The following is a 17,270-nucleotide window of genomic DNA, read 5'->3' as shown; positions in this document are numbered from 1 at the left end:
GGTAAATTTTGTTGAAAAAAATGTCTGTATATGGACAAGTTAGTTGCAATGTTGAGAGTAAAATTCTTCCTTTCAATTTTAATACAAGCCGATCATGGATAAGCCCCATACAATCTGAATGTAGAGAATCACTGGAATATATCTTATATTTGAAAAATGGTGTTTTCCATCATTCAGATTTAACTGGATAAATAATGAGGCCGATTTCTGTGATTTCACACATCTCAGACCACAAGGTTTGATTCTGTCTGACACAAACTCAATTGTGGAGTCACTGAAGGGCCGAGAGCTTTGGTCTTTCTTGGCTTTTGATATTTTCAGAGTGTGAATCTCTGCTGGAGGGTATTTGGCATTCGGATGATAGTCATGGAGAGTGCTGTTTAACATCTTCCACAGGTGTTTAAGTAGGTTGAGCACCAGCGACAATGAGTGCTAATGTAAGCACATCATTTTCATGCTCGTTTGAGCATTCACTGACCCTTTTGTGCATGCATCGAAGCGTCTGCCTTTTTTTTGTATGCGTCTCCTCTAATTGATTCAGTTTTTCATCGGAACTTATTGCGTCTCTGTCGATGTGGATTATAGGCTGGAGGCATTGTAATTCAAAGAACACACCCTGAATGCGTTTTGTATGCAAACCGTTTTCATCTATCCCACTCTTATTTTCATTCTCTGCTCGGTGTGTGTGTCCGTGGTTTAGAGGATCTAAACAGCCTTCCTGGGCAGTCGGTCTGGTCATGTTGCCTCTGAGCCGGCTAAGATGCCCCATAGGTCACGCCTTGTCTCTTCTTGTCAGTGCATGCAGGTAACATCATGTAATGTATCCCTGCTCTCAATATAACCCAGTGGCCTGGGGTTTTGGCAAAACTTCTGATCGGTGGGTGCAGCAGTGCACAGGCCATCCTCCCTCCTAATTGAATTATCGAAGTGCAAAAACAGGCATCAGACAGGATCCGTGTCAGACTTGCCCCCGAGCGTCCGGCAAGCCGGCTAGGCAAGCAGGCAGGCCGTCTCTGGTTTATTCAGGGAAAGACAAGCGCAGTGTGTGTGAATGCATGAGAGAACACGCGCTAAGAGCAGGGATGTGTGTCCCATTGTGTGTACGAGTGCAAGTCCGAGCCGCTGCACATGTGTGTGAATGTGTGTGCCGTGAGGCTCCGAAGAGAGCACTCTAATTTCCGTCTCAGAGGAAAGTGTGATTGAACACAAACCCTTTCGCCAGCGGGTCGAAACAGTCACACACTGCAACAACACAAGAGGAGATAAAAAAAAAAAAAAAAAAAAAGGAGAAGTCTTATTTTGTCCTTTTTTTTTCCTTCCCTCTGCTCTGAGTTCATTCTGGCTTTTCTGTTTTTTATTCTCTTTCATCGTACATTGCCAATTTCCTTTTTTTCCAAGTGAATAACTTTTAGGCTTTTATAGTGTTGTCCTTTTTTTTCTAATGCTGTTCAGGTGGTATTGTAAAGGGAGATCTTGTGAATGTATGGTATTTCTGCTTTTCTGTGAGAAAATAGGTTTTTGGACATTTTCCAGTATTTGTGCACTCGTCCATGTGTCTGCTGTATGTGTGTTTGTCACTGTTATAAGATTCCCCATCCTTATCGGGAAACAAGTAGCATGTCTCTATAAGACAAAACTTTGAATGTCATGGGCTGGTTAGTGTATGGTTGAGCATGAGCTTTTCCAAACGTTTGAGCCGAGAAAAAAGCCTCGGCATGAAAGGTATGCAAGTCAGTGTAATGTGTCCAGAAGGCCAGACGGTGTGTGTGTGTGTGTGTGTGTGTGTGTGTGTGTGTGTGTGTGTGTGTGTGTGTGTGTGTGTGTGTGTGTGTGTGTGTGTGTGTGTGTGTGTGTGTGTGTGTGTGTGTGTGTGTGTGTGTGTGTGTGTGTGTGTGTGTGTGTGTGTGTGTGTGTGTGTGTGTGTGTGTGTGTGTGTGTGTGTACCATCTGGCCGTGGACTGGACAGATCTGAGTATAGATACAATTGCAACAGATTAGGATGAGGCGGAAGGGAAAGCTCCTCTTCTCTCCTTCATTTAACTCGTCCCTCCTTGTCTCCCTTGCTTCATTTAACCTGCTCCACTTGTGTGTGTGTGTGTGTGTGTGTGTGTGTGTGTGTGTGTGTGTGTATATCGGCACGTCTGTCACTGTTTGTGTGTGTGTGTCTGTGTGTGTGTGTGTATGTTGCAGCCCCCCGAGCTTCTTCTGAAATGTCACTAAGTGTGATTATCTTGTATTGGTCAGTAATTGAGAACAAGTCACCTATTGGCTGCTAATGGGATGTGTTTAGTGTCTGAGACTGCCGCTGACATCATGACTAACCTGCTGAATGTTAATCCCCACTGGATCGGCTTGAGACTAACAATGATGTTAACGAGTGTGAACACTCTGCTGATTAAAAAGATTAATAAGGCTAATGGGTGAAAAATAGAGTCAGTTTAGGCCAACGCACTGAGACAAACAGACATGAGGGGGACCGGGGGCACAAAGTGCAGAGAGACAGAGGGAAGAGGGGAGAGAGAAAGAGAGAGAGAGAGAGTGAGAGAGTGAGAGAGCCTGTGTTTGGACTCCCCTCATCTCTTCATCTGCTCAAGTCTGTTTGGCACTCATTCACCACGAGTGGCTGTGACCCCAGTTTTGGCATGCCGCAAGAGAAAGCTGTATGACTGAGCGAGTGTTTGAATGTGTGTGTGTGGGGCTGGATGCCTGCATGCATTATAACTACATGTCTGAATGTATGTTGGTACAAAAATGGCTCTGCGTGAAAGGAGCTAAGTAGGAGTCACCCGGAGAGTGATTTGGGGCAATTTGTCTCATGCGGTTGCTCCACGGTGACGTTGCTGCTTGCAGAGCTGGTCTGTCCTCGTCTCTGGGACCGCCGAGTGGGCGGGCCATGAAGACTAGCAGACAGTCTGACTCCCTGTTGTTAAAATGTGTATTCACGAGACGAGGCTCACAGTGGACTTGAGGCGAGATGAGAAAGCGTTACAAATTGACCTTGATGGGATGTCATGGTGAGAGGAGTGGATTTTGGCCCTTTTCTTTAATCTTTCCCCCTGGAGTAGTGCGGGACACTGTTATACATTTAATTCAAGGGGTTTTATTTATTGATGTTGCCAGACATTGTAATAATTCATGATTCATGGGTTATTTCACTGGCCCTATAATATACGTTATTCCTAGGTCACCAAACTTTAATTGGATGCTTAAGTTACAATTATTGGATAATAATTCAGTTTTTAATTCAGCCAGATATTCAAAACTGCTTTCTCTCCTCAGGTGGCTGCTCAAGCAACAAAATTGTGGTAATTAAAGAAATCTTAATTAAAAATTACCCGACTTGAGGTTTCCAAAAATAAACGGATTGACTGACATGGCCCTTAATGATTCTGGGGTGGGGAAACATTATGAAGCCCCCAAAAGACAATAAATTGTTAGAGTACACCGTATTTGCTGTATATTTGAATTTCTTTACTGTTCAAGGCGGAATGATGATTTGTAATGGTCATATCAGTCAGGACATGTTTGCCATTTTAGTGCAAGCTCGACTATCTGCTGCAGACATATAGGGCATGCAAAAAAATGCAATTGAACACAGACTTTACTGCGGTTCAGTAAAACAAATGTACAATGTATTTGATCAACAAGCTACAGATTGATTAAAAATATGTTGGAATGGTTTTAAGCAGAAACTTGGAATACCTTGTGCTAAGCTCATGAAAGGCAGCAATACTTGGCTGCTTGGTAGTTACCTGAGGTGCATCAAATATAAGCAACATTCTGTTTTTGCTCTGTGAACAGCAAAATTGGTCCTCCAAAAACCTCCATCTCAAAGCATCCATTAAAGATTGGCTATTTTCTGAAGAAGTGACGAGTTGTTTCTTTAAAGCTTCAACGGGCATACACGGACCCCGGTAACATAATGTTGCCGAGCATCAAATGAAAGTTCTCGATAGGTTTGATTTAACCATTCTAAAGCTGATCGTAACAGCATAAATGATCTGTTAGCAGCAGATTTGTCTGTGAAATTCTGGCTCTGAATTCGGGTAGACGAAAGCCACAATGTGACATATGTTGCCCAGCTGTGTCTTTGGTTTCAGGCTTTTTACAGACGAGAACAAGTGCCGACGATACCTGGAATGCTCCTGTTTGATGAGAAAGAAACTGGCTGGGCCATGCATGCGCACAGATGGCTTTTCCAGCATGCAAGGAAAAAAGGCTGCGTCGTTACGGGACACATTTTGAAAACAGGATTTTCTCTGGAGAACATTTGTGGAAATTATGGAAAGGGACTGACCGCCTCCTACGCCCCCGGGAAAGCAGATTGTCGTTCTTCTACACATCATTGTCAACGAGTGTATATAATGCATTTGAAGCATGTGTGTTAATTGTAGGTTTAGAGCCTCACCCTCAGTTTAGTCCATTAATTGCCGTCTTTAAATGAAAATACAATATGTGAGCGGGCAGTTTATGCTGTACAAGCCCATTTCAACCAAAGGATGTGGCAGACACTCCAGCCATACTGCATCTCCACAGGTTTGTGTCTGAGCTCGGGCAGGGAGGCGTTCACACTTAATAAGATGAGCTACTTCTTCTTTGTGTTTCGCCTGCTTTCTTCCTGCCTTCTGACAGTGAATCATTTGAGCCCCGTTTGATTTTCGAGCAACATTTTTACATCCGATGCCCTTCCTGACGTAACACTGAGCAGTTGGAGACTTTGCTCGGTGACCCAGTAGTGACCGGTCAACAGAGGGATTTAAGCCAATGAACTTGCAGTTGAAAGCTTCCACTGCACCAATCAACTTGACACTTGGGCAAAATGTCAGACATGCATAAGGCACTTTAATAAATTGACAATATGAACTTTTGTAGACAGCATGAATAATATTTACATATATCAACCTATCGCGCATAATTGAGTACTGAACATATTCTCTATTTTTCTTCAAAAGCTGACATGATGTAACTTTGCTTGGGAAGTTACAAATAAGAGAAGACCCAATTCATTAAAATGATATAATTACAATAAACACACTAATAAAATATTAAGTACATTTTTGGCAGGCTCAATAATTTTCTAGACTTGTACACACTTGACAGCCTCACATTAGATCTGCTTCTTTTGAAAATCAAGATCTAATTTAGTTGGTTTTTTTCCCTGAGTTGATGTGTGTTTCTTCTTTTTCTATTCTTCTGTTGAATACCCTGCATTACCAACGGTGAAATGAAATATTTGCTTTAATATCGAGTTGCCTTCGTGACATATTAGCTAAGCTGTCAGCGCCGTGTGGTTCAGGGTAAATAATAATCATCTCAATAAATAAACCTGCATGTTAATGTTTCTTGTAAGAAATGGGTTGATGAACTCAAGACAGCCAGAAGAATCCTCAACAAAAGGTGCTGAGATACACATGAAGAATAAACAGATTCTCCTAAAGATGTCACTGAACTGAAACGAGTCCAACGTTGTTTGATGTTGTCCGAGACTGATCAACGGGGGTTTAGTGATCTCGTAACGGGAGCTTCAGATGACGCTCATCCGAAAACTCAACAGTCATCTCAGAGAGCAGAAGCAAATAGAGACAGCAGCTTGACAACCGGAAATGACAAGGAGCTCAGCCACTGTGAGAAACTGCAAGATTCCACCTCAGGTAGTGGAACGGGACTTCATTTTTGAACTCCACCCACTTCCTCCACTACAAGTAGAGGTCTGGGAGTGACTTCCTCCCTCTGGCTCCAAGTGTGCGTCCTCGTTTACTTGAGCACATTTGGAAATGTTGAATTTCTTCCTTGCACTTCATATTGAATATGTAAAAGATCTTATTGCCCTTTGTTAATTTATTAACATATCTCCTTTGTTTGGAGCCATGGCATTCAGAATCTACAATCAGCATGTCTGACTCCCAAATAAACCAACGTTAAATGGAAAACGTGGCTTCCTGGTGAACTGTGGCTCCAGTAAGAACCCCTCCATCCAACAACCACTGGACCTTCAGTAATTCTAAATATGGTAATGATTTAACAGCGATCAGTTACAAACCTTTCGCAAAAAGTAATGACATTAAAGTCAATTTCACAACTTAAAGTGTTATTAACAAGACTGGTGAGATGTAAATAAAAGCAGGATGCAATGATTTGAAAACACAGAAAACACAACAGATGCTGAAAGTAGCCGCATTACAAATTTGTAAAAAATGTTACATCATTTTCAATTTGATGGCGGTGACCAATCAGAAAAGTTGGGACAGCACATCTTTCACTGATCTTGCTGTGAAGAAAGGGAACTCACTGCTGGAGTTTTGTGGGATAAAAAGGTCTTTTTATTTTAATTTTTTTTGTCTGATGTGGGATTCCAACTGCTCGACACTCCCGCGTCTTCTCGTGTGGGAGTTTTTATTGTGTGACGCGCGACACATTTTCTGTTGATTACTTGAACTTGACGAGGCTTCGCGCCATGCTGTGGTCAGCGTCTCTTCATCCAAATGTTTCACTGATGTCAAAACAGATGTGGAGGAAGAAAGTAAACAACCACAACAATCATGTCACACGTGATTTGTCTCACACCATTAACTCATTTTTGGTCGTCGTGAGAAAGGGCACCCCCCCCCATCCCCCCTTACTGAAGCTCTCTGGTAACCCCTTGCAGTGCGCCGTTTGATCTCATGATTTATTTGAGCAGCAGCCAGTCTTGCCGTCACCGTGCTTGTTGATGTGAAGATGTAGCTTGGAGTCATTCCTGACGCTGAACAAGTCCAACACTGACGTGCGTTCCTATACCGGTTACAAATTACTGATGACAGAAGACTTCAAAGTGTCTCTCTGGCTGTGTACAATAACTGTTTAAAAAAAAAAATCTAATACTTTTGATTGACTTTAGAAAGAACTATCTATTTATGCCAAGATAGTTAGCGTTCAACATTTCTCCCCAAGGCACTGTCTGCCTGAATCATCTTGTACCTTTTTCAAAGAGAATGTTCCCTATTTCTGCATTTAGTCATGTTATGATGATTATGGCACCCTCACTAGCAATCAGTCATAATCACAATGATGTCATTATGTTTTTTTTTTTTTTCTTGATTCTATTTTTAGGAGAAAATTTCAGATGTGTGTAACTTCACATCTATAGTAATGTCTAAAGCCAAAAGCTTGAGCTGCTGCTTCGGTGAGGTTCCTGTTCTTTTGTCAAATGATTATTGTTATTTCAGTGCCTACTGTGTGACATTTAGAGTTCAGAAATGTTACTGAATGTGCTTTGATTAAAATGACTCAAACTGAGTGGATGGGAAATGCATAAAGAAAGAATGTTTAAAGTCCAAAGTGAAAGCTATTAACATGCATGCTTTTTTTTTTGTCCAGATGCAGAGAATATAACGGACCTACACACCATGTATCATCCTGAAATAGCTGCATTTGTCTTATGTCACATAAACATTTCCAACATTCAAGCGACAAGCTCTGTAAAACGGTGGATACAAGGCTGCAAATTACACTGTACAGTGCTAAATGGAGATGAGCACAGCGAGTCAGTGTAATAGATGTACTAAACAGGCACTTTGGCTGTAATGGCCTCAATAAACAGCCACATCGCCATCTAGTGACACTTATCAGTAATAGCACTTTGAGAGCAGGCAATTCAAGTTGTATTAGCAGCTGCTTCAGTGCAGGACTGTGCTGACCTTGTGTATGTCATTGGGGATATAAACATTCATTCAGGTATTCTACACACAGACAAGGTGTACAAACAAATGCACACATCACAAGTATGTGCACACACACACACACACACACACACACACACACACACACACACACACACACACACACACACACACACACACACACACACACACACACACACACACACACACACACACACACACACTCAGATTTCACACATCCACATGAAAGTGAGTTTTCGCACAAAGAAAGAGGAGCAGCTCTTGTCCATGAAATCACACAATCCAAACACTCAAATGATACTTGCAGAGTCACACAGAATACTGATATTAGTGCTCGGTATATAAAAGCAGCACTATACAAACAAGGTTAAACAAAACTATCATCTTTAATGCATCTTTTGCATTCAGGTGGAGGGTGAATCTTTTAAGGGTCTTATTAAACATGGTGAACAAAGTGAAAACAATCATGGTTTTTAATTTTAAACAACATATTAATCTGCTTGCAAATCCACTTCCATTGCTTATTGCAATAAGGCATTGACATTGTCTAAAATAATGTTTCTTCCTTTATATCTAGGTACCTACTTCCACCAACGAAGTCCGGTTTGTACTCTCAGTACTTTGTGTATTGAGTGTTCCAGGGTTACCTGTGACGACTGGTTAAAAAAAAAACTCATGTGGGAGGCCCCTTAACTTTTAAGTAAACAGCATAAAAGATGCAAGTATAGCAAATGCTGTATTGCTGTATACAAGCTTTTAAGCATAATCTTATAGATGTGTCATATATCAAAAAGAAGCAATGGCTTTCTTTTAACTGTTCTCAAATAAGTTTAAACAAAAATTGTGTTTTTTTAACCATTACCCGTTAATGTGCTGCTATTTCATTCATCCTGGTGAGATAAATGTTTAAAAAAAAAATTGAAAAAAAATCAGTTAAGTGGCAAGTAATAAATTCTGAATCATTACACAGAGAAGCCAGTAATGCTGCCTGTAATGATTTGTATGTCTCAAAAGCCAGAATGTTCATTTTGCCCTGGAGGCCTGAAAAAACAGTTTCCTGTGTGGTAACTCTCGTGTGAGCGAAGCGCGCGCGCACACACACACACACACACACACACACACACACACACACACACACACACACACACACACACACACACACACACACACACACACACACACACACACACACACACACACACACACACACACACACACACACACACACACACACACACACACACACACACACACACACACACACACACACACACACACACACACACACACACACACACACACACACACACACACACACACACACACACACACCAACTGGCAGAAGCGTGACAGACACTGACCAAGCAGTCGACGGAAACAGTTGTGGTTTCTGCAGACCTCTGCCATATGCATGATGCTGCAGAGGGGCTCGAGCTGAAAGCCGCAAAGCTTAAAATCCTGTGGATAACATCTGCACCGGCACACACATCTAATCAGTTTTGTGAAACAATAAATGCACAAAGAACCTCACCCAACAGGCACACAGTGAGGAATGTAAGCAGTTGTGAAAAGCTCTCTTTTCTGGCTGCCTTGCAATTTTGTGTGTGTTACATTTTCAGCCTAGTTTAGTTCATTTTAATAAGCGTCATCTAATAAGTCTCCAGGCACCGCTCTGTCATGCACCATTTCTGTTTACCACGCTCATTGGACTGCAGTTCACCTCCTTCTTTTTCTTTTTCATGTAGGCAGATGAAGTTACTTGAAACTCATAAGTCAAGAATCAGGCATGATTCCAGACGTTGATTCAGATTTGCACTGAGCATTTCACCCTTAACCAGTATTGTCAGCACGAAACTACATGTACAATCAAAGTGGGATTTTTCTAGTGGCAGACATACTAAAAATATGGATATAGCTTTAAAGAGTATTTTCTCCATTTCCCTGTCCTCTACTGCAGCAATATTAGATGTAATGTTCTGCCGAGTCAAGTGCTTTGACCACAACAGCTGTGGTTTCCAGGTCCATAAAAACATCTATAAAATAAATCGGATACATTTTAATTTGCATAAAGGATTTTTTTTTTTTTTGCTGCAAATGTATCAGGCTTACTTTATGAGTACATATACCCAGTTGGTTGTTTTGCTCACACAAAGCCTCATTGAAGTCATTTGTATTTGGGTGGCGGCCAAAAGTGTCATCTGTGTGTCCCAGTTTTGTAAAGCCCCAATGTTTGGTCAGCGGATGTGTTTGAAACCAAGCCATTTATGTATATCACTGATCAGAGTAGACTCTCTAAATGACACAATAGTCGGGCTTTAGAATTCAGTCAACCATAACTAATTCATGTGAAGGAAAACAGGGAATCTTTAAGTACAACCCATTGTTCTGCCACATAAGCCGTTAACCTTTGCAAACGATAATGCCGAAACATGCAGGATGTGGCGTTGTGCAACGACGTGACAAGTCGCTTTTTCACCCGAAGAAAAAGGGGGCCGGTTTTCTCCACCACACAAAATACAACTCCATAGCCTTTGTTTGTGCAGGTTCACAAGAGCATTTCAGGAACACTGGGGGGGGGGGGGGGGGTTAACCACCCCAATAAGATGAGCCATGAATACACACAAACATGTCCATCACACATTGGTCGTGATGAGCAAATGATGTACAGATCATTAAGTGAAGAGTCTTTGTAAAATACTGTCCTATGGTGAACTGCGTCTATGCCATAAACACTGATTGCTTTTCTTTTTTTGTACATTCTTTGTTTTTGTGTTTGGAGGGATTGTGCAGGTGGGGCTGATCAGCACATTACGGTGTAGTTTATTAATCTACAGGAGGAGTATGAAGGATCAGGCTGGCTACTCCATGCATGGTCAGCGTCATGGTTCGTCTGCTTATTTGGATCATGTGTTGCAGAGTCCCCCCCCCCTCGCTCAACTAACTAAAAACACACGGAAGCAACTGAATATCTCACAGCCTGTACCTTTCCTGTTTGGTTTCTTCCACTGCAGCGCACCATTAAAACTGTACGTTAGATGATTTTGATTTACTTTGCAAATGAGCTCTTGATCATGCTTGAACTTTCAGTTTGAGTCATAATTATCATTCACCCTAACAGCCTGTCCTGGCCTCACATATTAAACCATCAAACATTGAAAACTCCTTTAGCCAACCTGCAGTAACAAATCAACACACACACACACACACAGACACAGACACACACAGAGAGAGTGCCTGGAAATACAGAATTAAATAAAGCCAGCTTGAAAGCACTGACTCGGGTCTACACAAGAAGAGTGCATAAATAAAGGCAGAGCAGCCTCGACCGTCATACATACTGATTACTGCAAGGACGCAAGTCCTAACATGGGAGAGTATGTCCGCTGTAAATTTATATTGTGGTTCCACTCCATGAACAAAGAGAAATGTACTACAATTTCCCCAGGAAAAGCACACAAATCCCAGTTAAGCCCAAACGCCTGCAGTCCTGGTATCCATGGTGAATGACCATAAAACCTTCTTCCATGTTATTAGAGAATGAAAATCAATGTGAAAACTATCAAACATGCACGTGTGGGAGTCGGAGAGGTTAAAGGGTCTTAATGGGGACCTACCACAGTCCTCTGATTAAAAGTCTTCAACCACCACATGTTTTAATATCCACATTCAATTAATGGTGTGTTCAAGAGCAACTAGGAAGTGGGAAAAGTTCAGACTTGGGGGGGAAAAAACTGGGAACTGCTTTCCAGTTGACTCGTGGTTCATAAATCAGCGGATTTCTGTGTTGCAGGGGGTGGGGGGGGGGGGGGGGGTAATGCCGTGATCTCTTCACCTCCCACTGTGTCAAACCAAGCTGCTTGCAGAGTGGCCGAGCAAGACCCGCCTGCTTCAGGTCAGCTTTCTGACCCCGAGGTTCATTGTCGAGATGTCTGCGTACAGTTTGACATGCCAGCGTGAATAACGGTTTTTCAACCATCGCAATTTTCCCTCTATATTGGAAAGGAGCTGGTGCATCAACAGCTTTACCACAAGTGTCCACATATAGTGATTCGTGGAAGACGACAACATGTTTTTTCCAAGTAAAAAAGATGCTGGGTATTCCAAGCAATGACGGCACATGGGTTACAGCAAAATTGAAAGATGTGCTGCCTTTAGGTCAGTATGGAAGCATCCATACTGTTGTCTGATTTACGAGATACAAAATTCAGGATGTATGATGCCATTCTAATTGGGATATTCTGAGGACCGCAGGCTGCCGGGGAGCAGCATTATATCTGAATCCTGTACAACTGGAAAGTTTCCCCGTTGGCATCCCGCGTCTTCCGCCATGAGAGTTGGGTGTATTTTCAACTGGACAAACTTCAACAATGGTTAGCTTTATCAGAAGAGACACCAACAAATGCCACCTTCATCTCAGGTTGGATTTGGCAGGTAGGTGTGGGCCCCATCCTCGCTCCAGTTTAAAGGCATCCGCCGAAAGCCAAAACTTAATGGAACAAAAACATCCATGACAGAACGCAATTCAGCCGAGTTTAATAAAAGTAGTTATTAAACACATGCAGTGAAAATGAACAGGAGTTTCTGTCCCTTTCTGTAACACTGTTCTTTTGTTTGATTCATTTCTCTTGCTTTGTGTAGGGTGTGATTTATTGCTGGGTTGTTTGAGCAATCCCCTCTCAATAGTGAATATTCCATTTTCATCTGCAGACCATGCAAAGCTAAAACAAATTTTTTTTTTTTTATCAAAATGACTGTCTTTAGGATCTGCCAATTCAAAAATGCACATAGACTCTGTCTGTGGTTACGTGAACTCTAGTGCAGAGTTCCCATTTACCTTTATACTGGTTGCACTCTCCGAGATCTGTGGTAATGTCTGGTAGGATGTGACAAAGCACCAAATGTATAGTGCATAGAGCTTTTTTTTTTCTTTTTTTTCTCACATTCTTTTTTTTTTTCCCCCCAACATCCAACTCATCCCAAAGGAGCAGTGGGGAGCCACTGTGCAGCATTTACAATTGGTAGTTTTGGGGCAATTGCGCCAATGTCAACAGCTGACCGAGGACCGGATAAAGTAACTCTCATAGGCCTCCGCTGCCTTTAAACAGCTCAGCTCTGTACATTTGTTTTTGTGGTAGTCTACTGATAATGACTGGCACTGATAGTGACCAGCATACATGCTGAATAGATGCTGGACTTTTTCAACAGGGTAGTATATGTAAATTCAAACTAACATGAATATATATATATATACAGTATATATATAATGACACAACATTCGTGTTGGTTTGTAGGTAATGTCATTCATCTGCAGGCTTGTTGGCTATTTTAATTGTGACGTGACTAACTAACTAATAATTTCCTATTATTACATTGCAATAGATGTGACTACGTGTTTGTTTGGCAATTCATCTTTTCCTTAGAATCACTTCACCTCATTGATGTATTTACCTTAGAAAAATAATAAACAAATCATGAGAAACTTTGCCTGAGAAAAACATTATCCACCTAAAACTGGTTCAAGTTTTCCGATGGACGCTAAGTGCTTCTAGTAAATGGTTTTAGGCGACTGTTCTCCATCATGTAGTAGGACAGTGGTAACGTAAAGGCAAACTTGTACAGAAATCCAGTCAGAAATGTCTCCAATTTGAAGCTACAAAATTGTGAAATATTATGTTTTGGACATATTTTATTTTGTGAACCTCGTTTTCTCCACACCGACGTCGATTTGTTGGAAAATTCTTAAACACTCTGACTTGATGAAGGATTAACCCAGCACTTTACTTTTACATTTTCTGAATTGTTTTGACTAAAGTTGACAACCAACACAGACTGTTTGTCACTAAACCACAGGTTTTTGTGTGTGTGTGTGTTTGTTTTTGTTTTTTTTAATCAATAGTATGATCTTTCCTGGAAACAAGACCATGTGTCCATTACAAGAGAAGAAACAAAACCATTTCCATCTCACTGATAAACTACAGTCACTGCAGTTTATCAGTTGATCAAACAGTCATCACACAATATCCCCCGTCAGTGCACATCAGGTCTCTTATGAGAATGGTGGGACCATGTCCCTATTTGCACATTTAGATTGTATTTTATAAACATTATCAATAAATGTGACCTTTTTAAAAAAAAAATTAGAAATCTGCCCCAAGACCAAGACCCATACTGGTCATAACGCTGAGGTTCAACATAGAAAATGAAAATCTAAGAAAATGAATGGAGTAAAAAATAGAAATGCTGCGGCGTGAGGCAATCTGCTGCCAGGGTGGTGGTCCAGCATTTTTCATGTCAGAAAGAGAAAGCAAAAACTTCTGACAATATTCCAGGTAAAGTCAGACTGCTCTTGAGCAGTGGAGGACAAGCAAAGACTTTCATCTTATTGAGAGACCTGAAGATGCCTCACATCTAATTTGAGCCCAATGTCAATTGTGAGTTAAATAAAACTTTTTGTTGCTGAAATAAAACTTTGTGTCGTTCTAAATGTGGCATTTTAGTCTGCATGTCTCCACATCTCCAACAATTCTGTTCAAACGTATGCTGCTGTGTTAGAAAGGTGGTGGGAAAACAATGCCTTGACTATAGTGTCGCATAACATTAACATGAAAACAACCACAAAATTCAAATGTTCCACTGGCCAATCACAGCCGTTACACAGCCTTTAGTTCCTTCAAAGGAAAAGTTGCACGGGTCACAAAACAATAACTCTGAGCGACATCACTTTCAACCCTCAACCATCACACCCATGGACCTGCTGTGCATTTTTGTGGTGGCTCTCTTAGGTTTGCTTTACTGTATTTAGACTGGAATATTTTAATTTCAACCTGGATCATTCTGATGTGCAGTTTTATTTCTATTGCAATTAGCAGAGAGTTGCATCAGTTGTAGAATTGACATTGTGTAACGTGAGAATTTAAGACTGCTTCTCTGATTTTCTGCATTTCAGGAGATGTTTTTGGTGGTCAAGATTGGATCTCAGAATCAGAAGTAACAGTGAGTCCGGGAGATAACATCACTCTGTACTGTGACTGTAAACTAGGCACCGGAGTATACATAGTATGGTACAGGAACTGTTCTCACGACAACCAGCCATCTCTTATTTTGAGATCAAAATCACAGAAAGATCAATGGAATACGGAGTTGAAATTTTCCCGTTTCAAATTCATGAGGAACTTCTCCTCTGACACCTACGACCTAGTGATCACTAATTTCACCGACGCTGACGAAGGCCTCTATTTCTGTGGGACTGAAGGGACTGAGGTAAAGGATGAGAAACACATCACTATAAAACAAGTGCACAAGTTTGGAAATGCCACAAGGATCAAACTAGGTAAGAGATTTCTGGATTTCATCTGTTTTTGTTTTTCTGTTTGTTCTTTAATGGGCCTTTGAAAGTTGCATCATTTATTTCGGTTTCTTAATTTGTGGGAAGATGGAACAACTACTACATGTGCAGACTCTCATCTTCATTTGATCAAAACTTCGTTTGGCACAGACCCACGAGAACCCGAACCAGAAGTCACTCCTCCGATCAGCAGCACCTGCTGGATACTGTTGTTCTCTCTGTGTCCGCTTTTGGCGGCTTTTTCTCCTCTTTGCTCGTCTCTGCTGATTTATCACCTCTGTAGAAAAAGAGGTAACTCCGCCAAATACACTTTCTCATTGTTTAAGGCAAACATGTTGGTGTAAACAGTATTCTTAATTAACAAGCCTCGTTCAGGTCAATAAAAAAAGCTGTGTACGTTTAACATTTTTTCTGCCTCAAAGGGTTTCAAAGTGATGGTCAAAGCCCTGATGCAGGAGGCGAACAAAGTCTAAACAAGGTAATGTCACTATACTATGACTGATCAAAGAGTTCTAACATATACTAGTACTCTAACACAAAATGTTAAATCTTAGGATGAAGATGTGTGTTATGCTGCACTGGACATCTGTCAGCCATCACAACGACCAAAGAGGAAAAAGCAGGACTCTGAGTTCAGTACAGTATTGTACCGTACAGTACAACTCTGAGTTCAGTACAAACTCCCCCATCAATACATCTGGGATGTAAAAACTTAAAAAAAAAAATAATAATAAAACTGGATTAAAAAGTACAATAACAACAAGCAGTACAGTTCTTTAATTCAAATACCTAATTTGCACCACTGTTTTTCTTTTCAAGGTCCTGTAAATGTGCTGTGGAAAAGTTGCTAATAAACTGGTATGTTTCATGTTGTCTCTCCTCAGGAATAACAGTGTAATGGTTATGTTGATCACATGAGTGAAGTCAGGACAAACTTTGTTCAACTTATGATGTTGCTGATAATTTTTTTATTTCATTTTTTTTTTTTATGTTTTTGTCATCCATTCAATTTCTAATGAAATAGTATCAATAAAGATGTGTGAAGTATTTGCCAATACCGCAAATTAAAAAATGTTGGTCATTTCATGTATATCCATATTTTTATTTTTTTTCAAAGACTTTCGCATATTGCTTCTTCTATGAGTGTTATTTTGTTTTCTTATACAATAGTGTTATATTCAAATTACAATTTATGCTTCAAGGATCAGGTAACAAATACTTTTGTTAACTCAAGTCTTTCGAATCTAATAATTTTAATCACCGACTGATTTACACAACGCCTTTTATTCATTCTGCTTCAGTCCTGTACTGCCCTAACTACATTTATTTATCAATCAGAGCTTCTTTCACCACCGTCGGTTAGTTCAAAATGTTGCCGCTCGTTTTTAAAGGAACATATCAACACATTGATCCTGCGCTTGCTTCGTCTCCCTGGCCTCCGGTCACATATGAAATTCATTCCAGGATTTTGCTGCTGACCTTTTAAGCCTTGAATGTTTCTCCTTCAATACTTATTTAGGATTTGACCAACCTTGTTCATTACGGTCAAAATCGTATATATTTCTACCCATGATCACTTCCTGTGACAAAGGGTGGTCAGGCGTTCGCCATTAGGACTTTGTGGAAACTTCTCCGTCTCTAGCTCCACACCACATCTCAAGACAAACTTCAAGTTTTTACCTTTGTTCAATTATGACACACATTACTAAAAATGTTCTGAGAGTACAACTTGACTGTTTGGTTTATGTTGTTTCTCTCCTTTTGTATTTTTACCCTTTCATTTTCATTGTTGCTCATTTGCATCACTTTGTAATCGTTATAATCAACATACAAACTGAAAAAAACATGTCTGAATATCTGCATAGTATTCATCACTGCTATTAAAAATGATTTGCTCATCTCAAGTTCTTTTATTTAAGTTGAATTCAATCCATAATGTTCCTTTGTGATTTGAACAGTTGCTTGTTCACGACATGAGGCAATTATTTTCTCCATCTCCAGTTGTGTCAGCTACAAATTTTAGGGAGTTCGAGCCCATTTGATCCATTTCAAAGGAGCTTTAACATTTTTTCTGATAAAAAAAGAAAAAGTGCAAACGTCTTCAAGTTTATATCATGAAACCCCATAAACACAAAATAGTTTTGTAGTTTCTTCATGTGAAGACGGGCTCGCCACGTGTTTCTCAGAAAAGTGACAAGAAAGAAAGACAGGAAACCCACAAAGTCCCACATGCAACTGCTGATACA

General features: G+C 40.6%; 1 protein-coding gene across 1 annotated transcript; it reads left to right on the top strand.

Annotated features, from left to right (window-relative positions):
- Positions 1-14,373: 14,373 nt before the first annotated feature.
- Positions 14,374-16,923, top strand: LOC308110492 (uncharacterized protein). Its single transcript, XM_080464801.1, has 5 exons — positions 14,374-14,461; positions 14,626-15,009; positions 15,175-15,315; positions 15,447-15,502; positions 15,579-16,923. The coding sequence occupies exons 1-5, from the start codon at positions 14,425-14,427 to the stop codon at positions 15,690-15,692; spliced, it is 732 nt and encodes a 243-aa protein (XP_080320927.1). The 5' UTR covers positions 14,374-14,424; the 3' UTR covers positions 15,693-16,923.
- The last annotated feature ends 347 nt before the right edge of the window (positions 16,924-17,270 follow it).

The sequence above is a fragment of the Lipophrys pholis genome, assembly GCF_963383615.2.
Source record: "Lipophrys pholis genome assembly, chromosome: 5".
Taxonomy (NCBI): domain Eukaryota; kingdom Metazoa; phylum Chordata; class Actinopteri; order Blenniiformes; family Blenniidae; genus Lipophrys; species Lipophrys pholis.
The sequence above is the reverse complement of the archived record's forward strand: the minus strand, read 5'-3'. Positions and strand labels throughout refer to the sequence as shown.

What these genes read in the sequence shown, in the direction of transcription:
- LOC308110492 (XM_080464801.1), top strand. Translation starts at nt 14,425, where the DNA reads ATGGACCTGCTGTGCATTTTTGTGGTGGCTCTCTTAG. An exon ending in TCACCTCTGTAGAAAAAGAG is followed by an intron (nt 15,316 to 15,446) that starts GTAACTCCGCCA and finishes TCTGCCTCAAAG; the next exon opens with GGTTTCAAAGTGATGGTCAA. An exon ending in GCGAACAAAGTCTAAACAAG is followed by an intron (nt 15,503 to 15,578) that starts GTAATGTCACTA and finishes GTTAAATCTTAG; the next exon opens with GATGAAGATGTGTGTTATGC.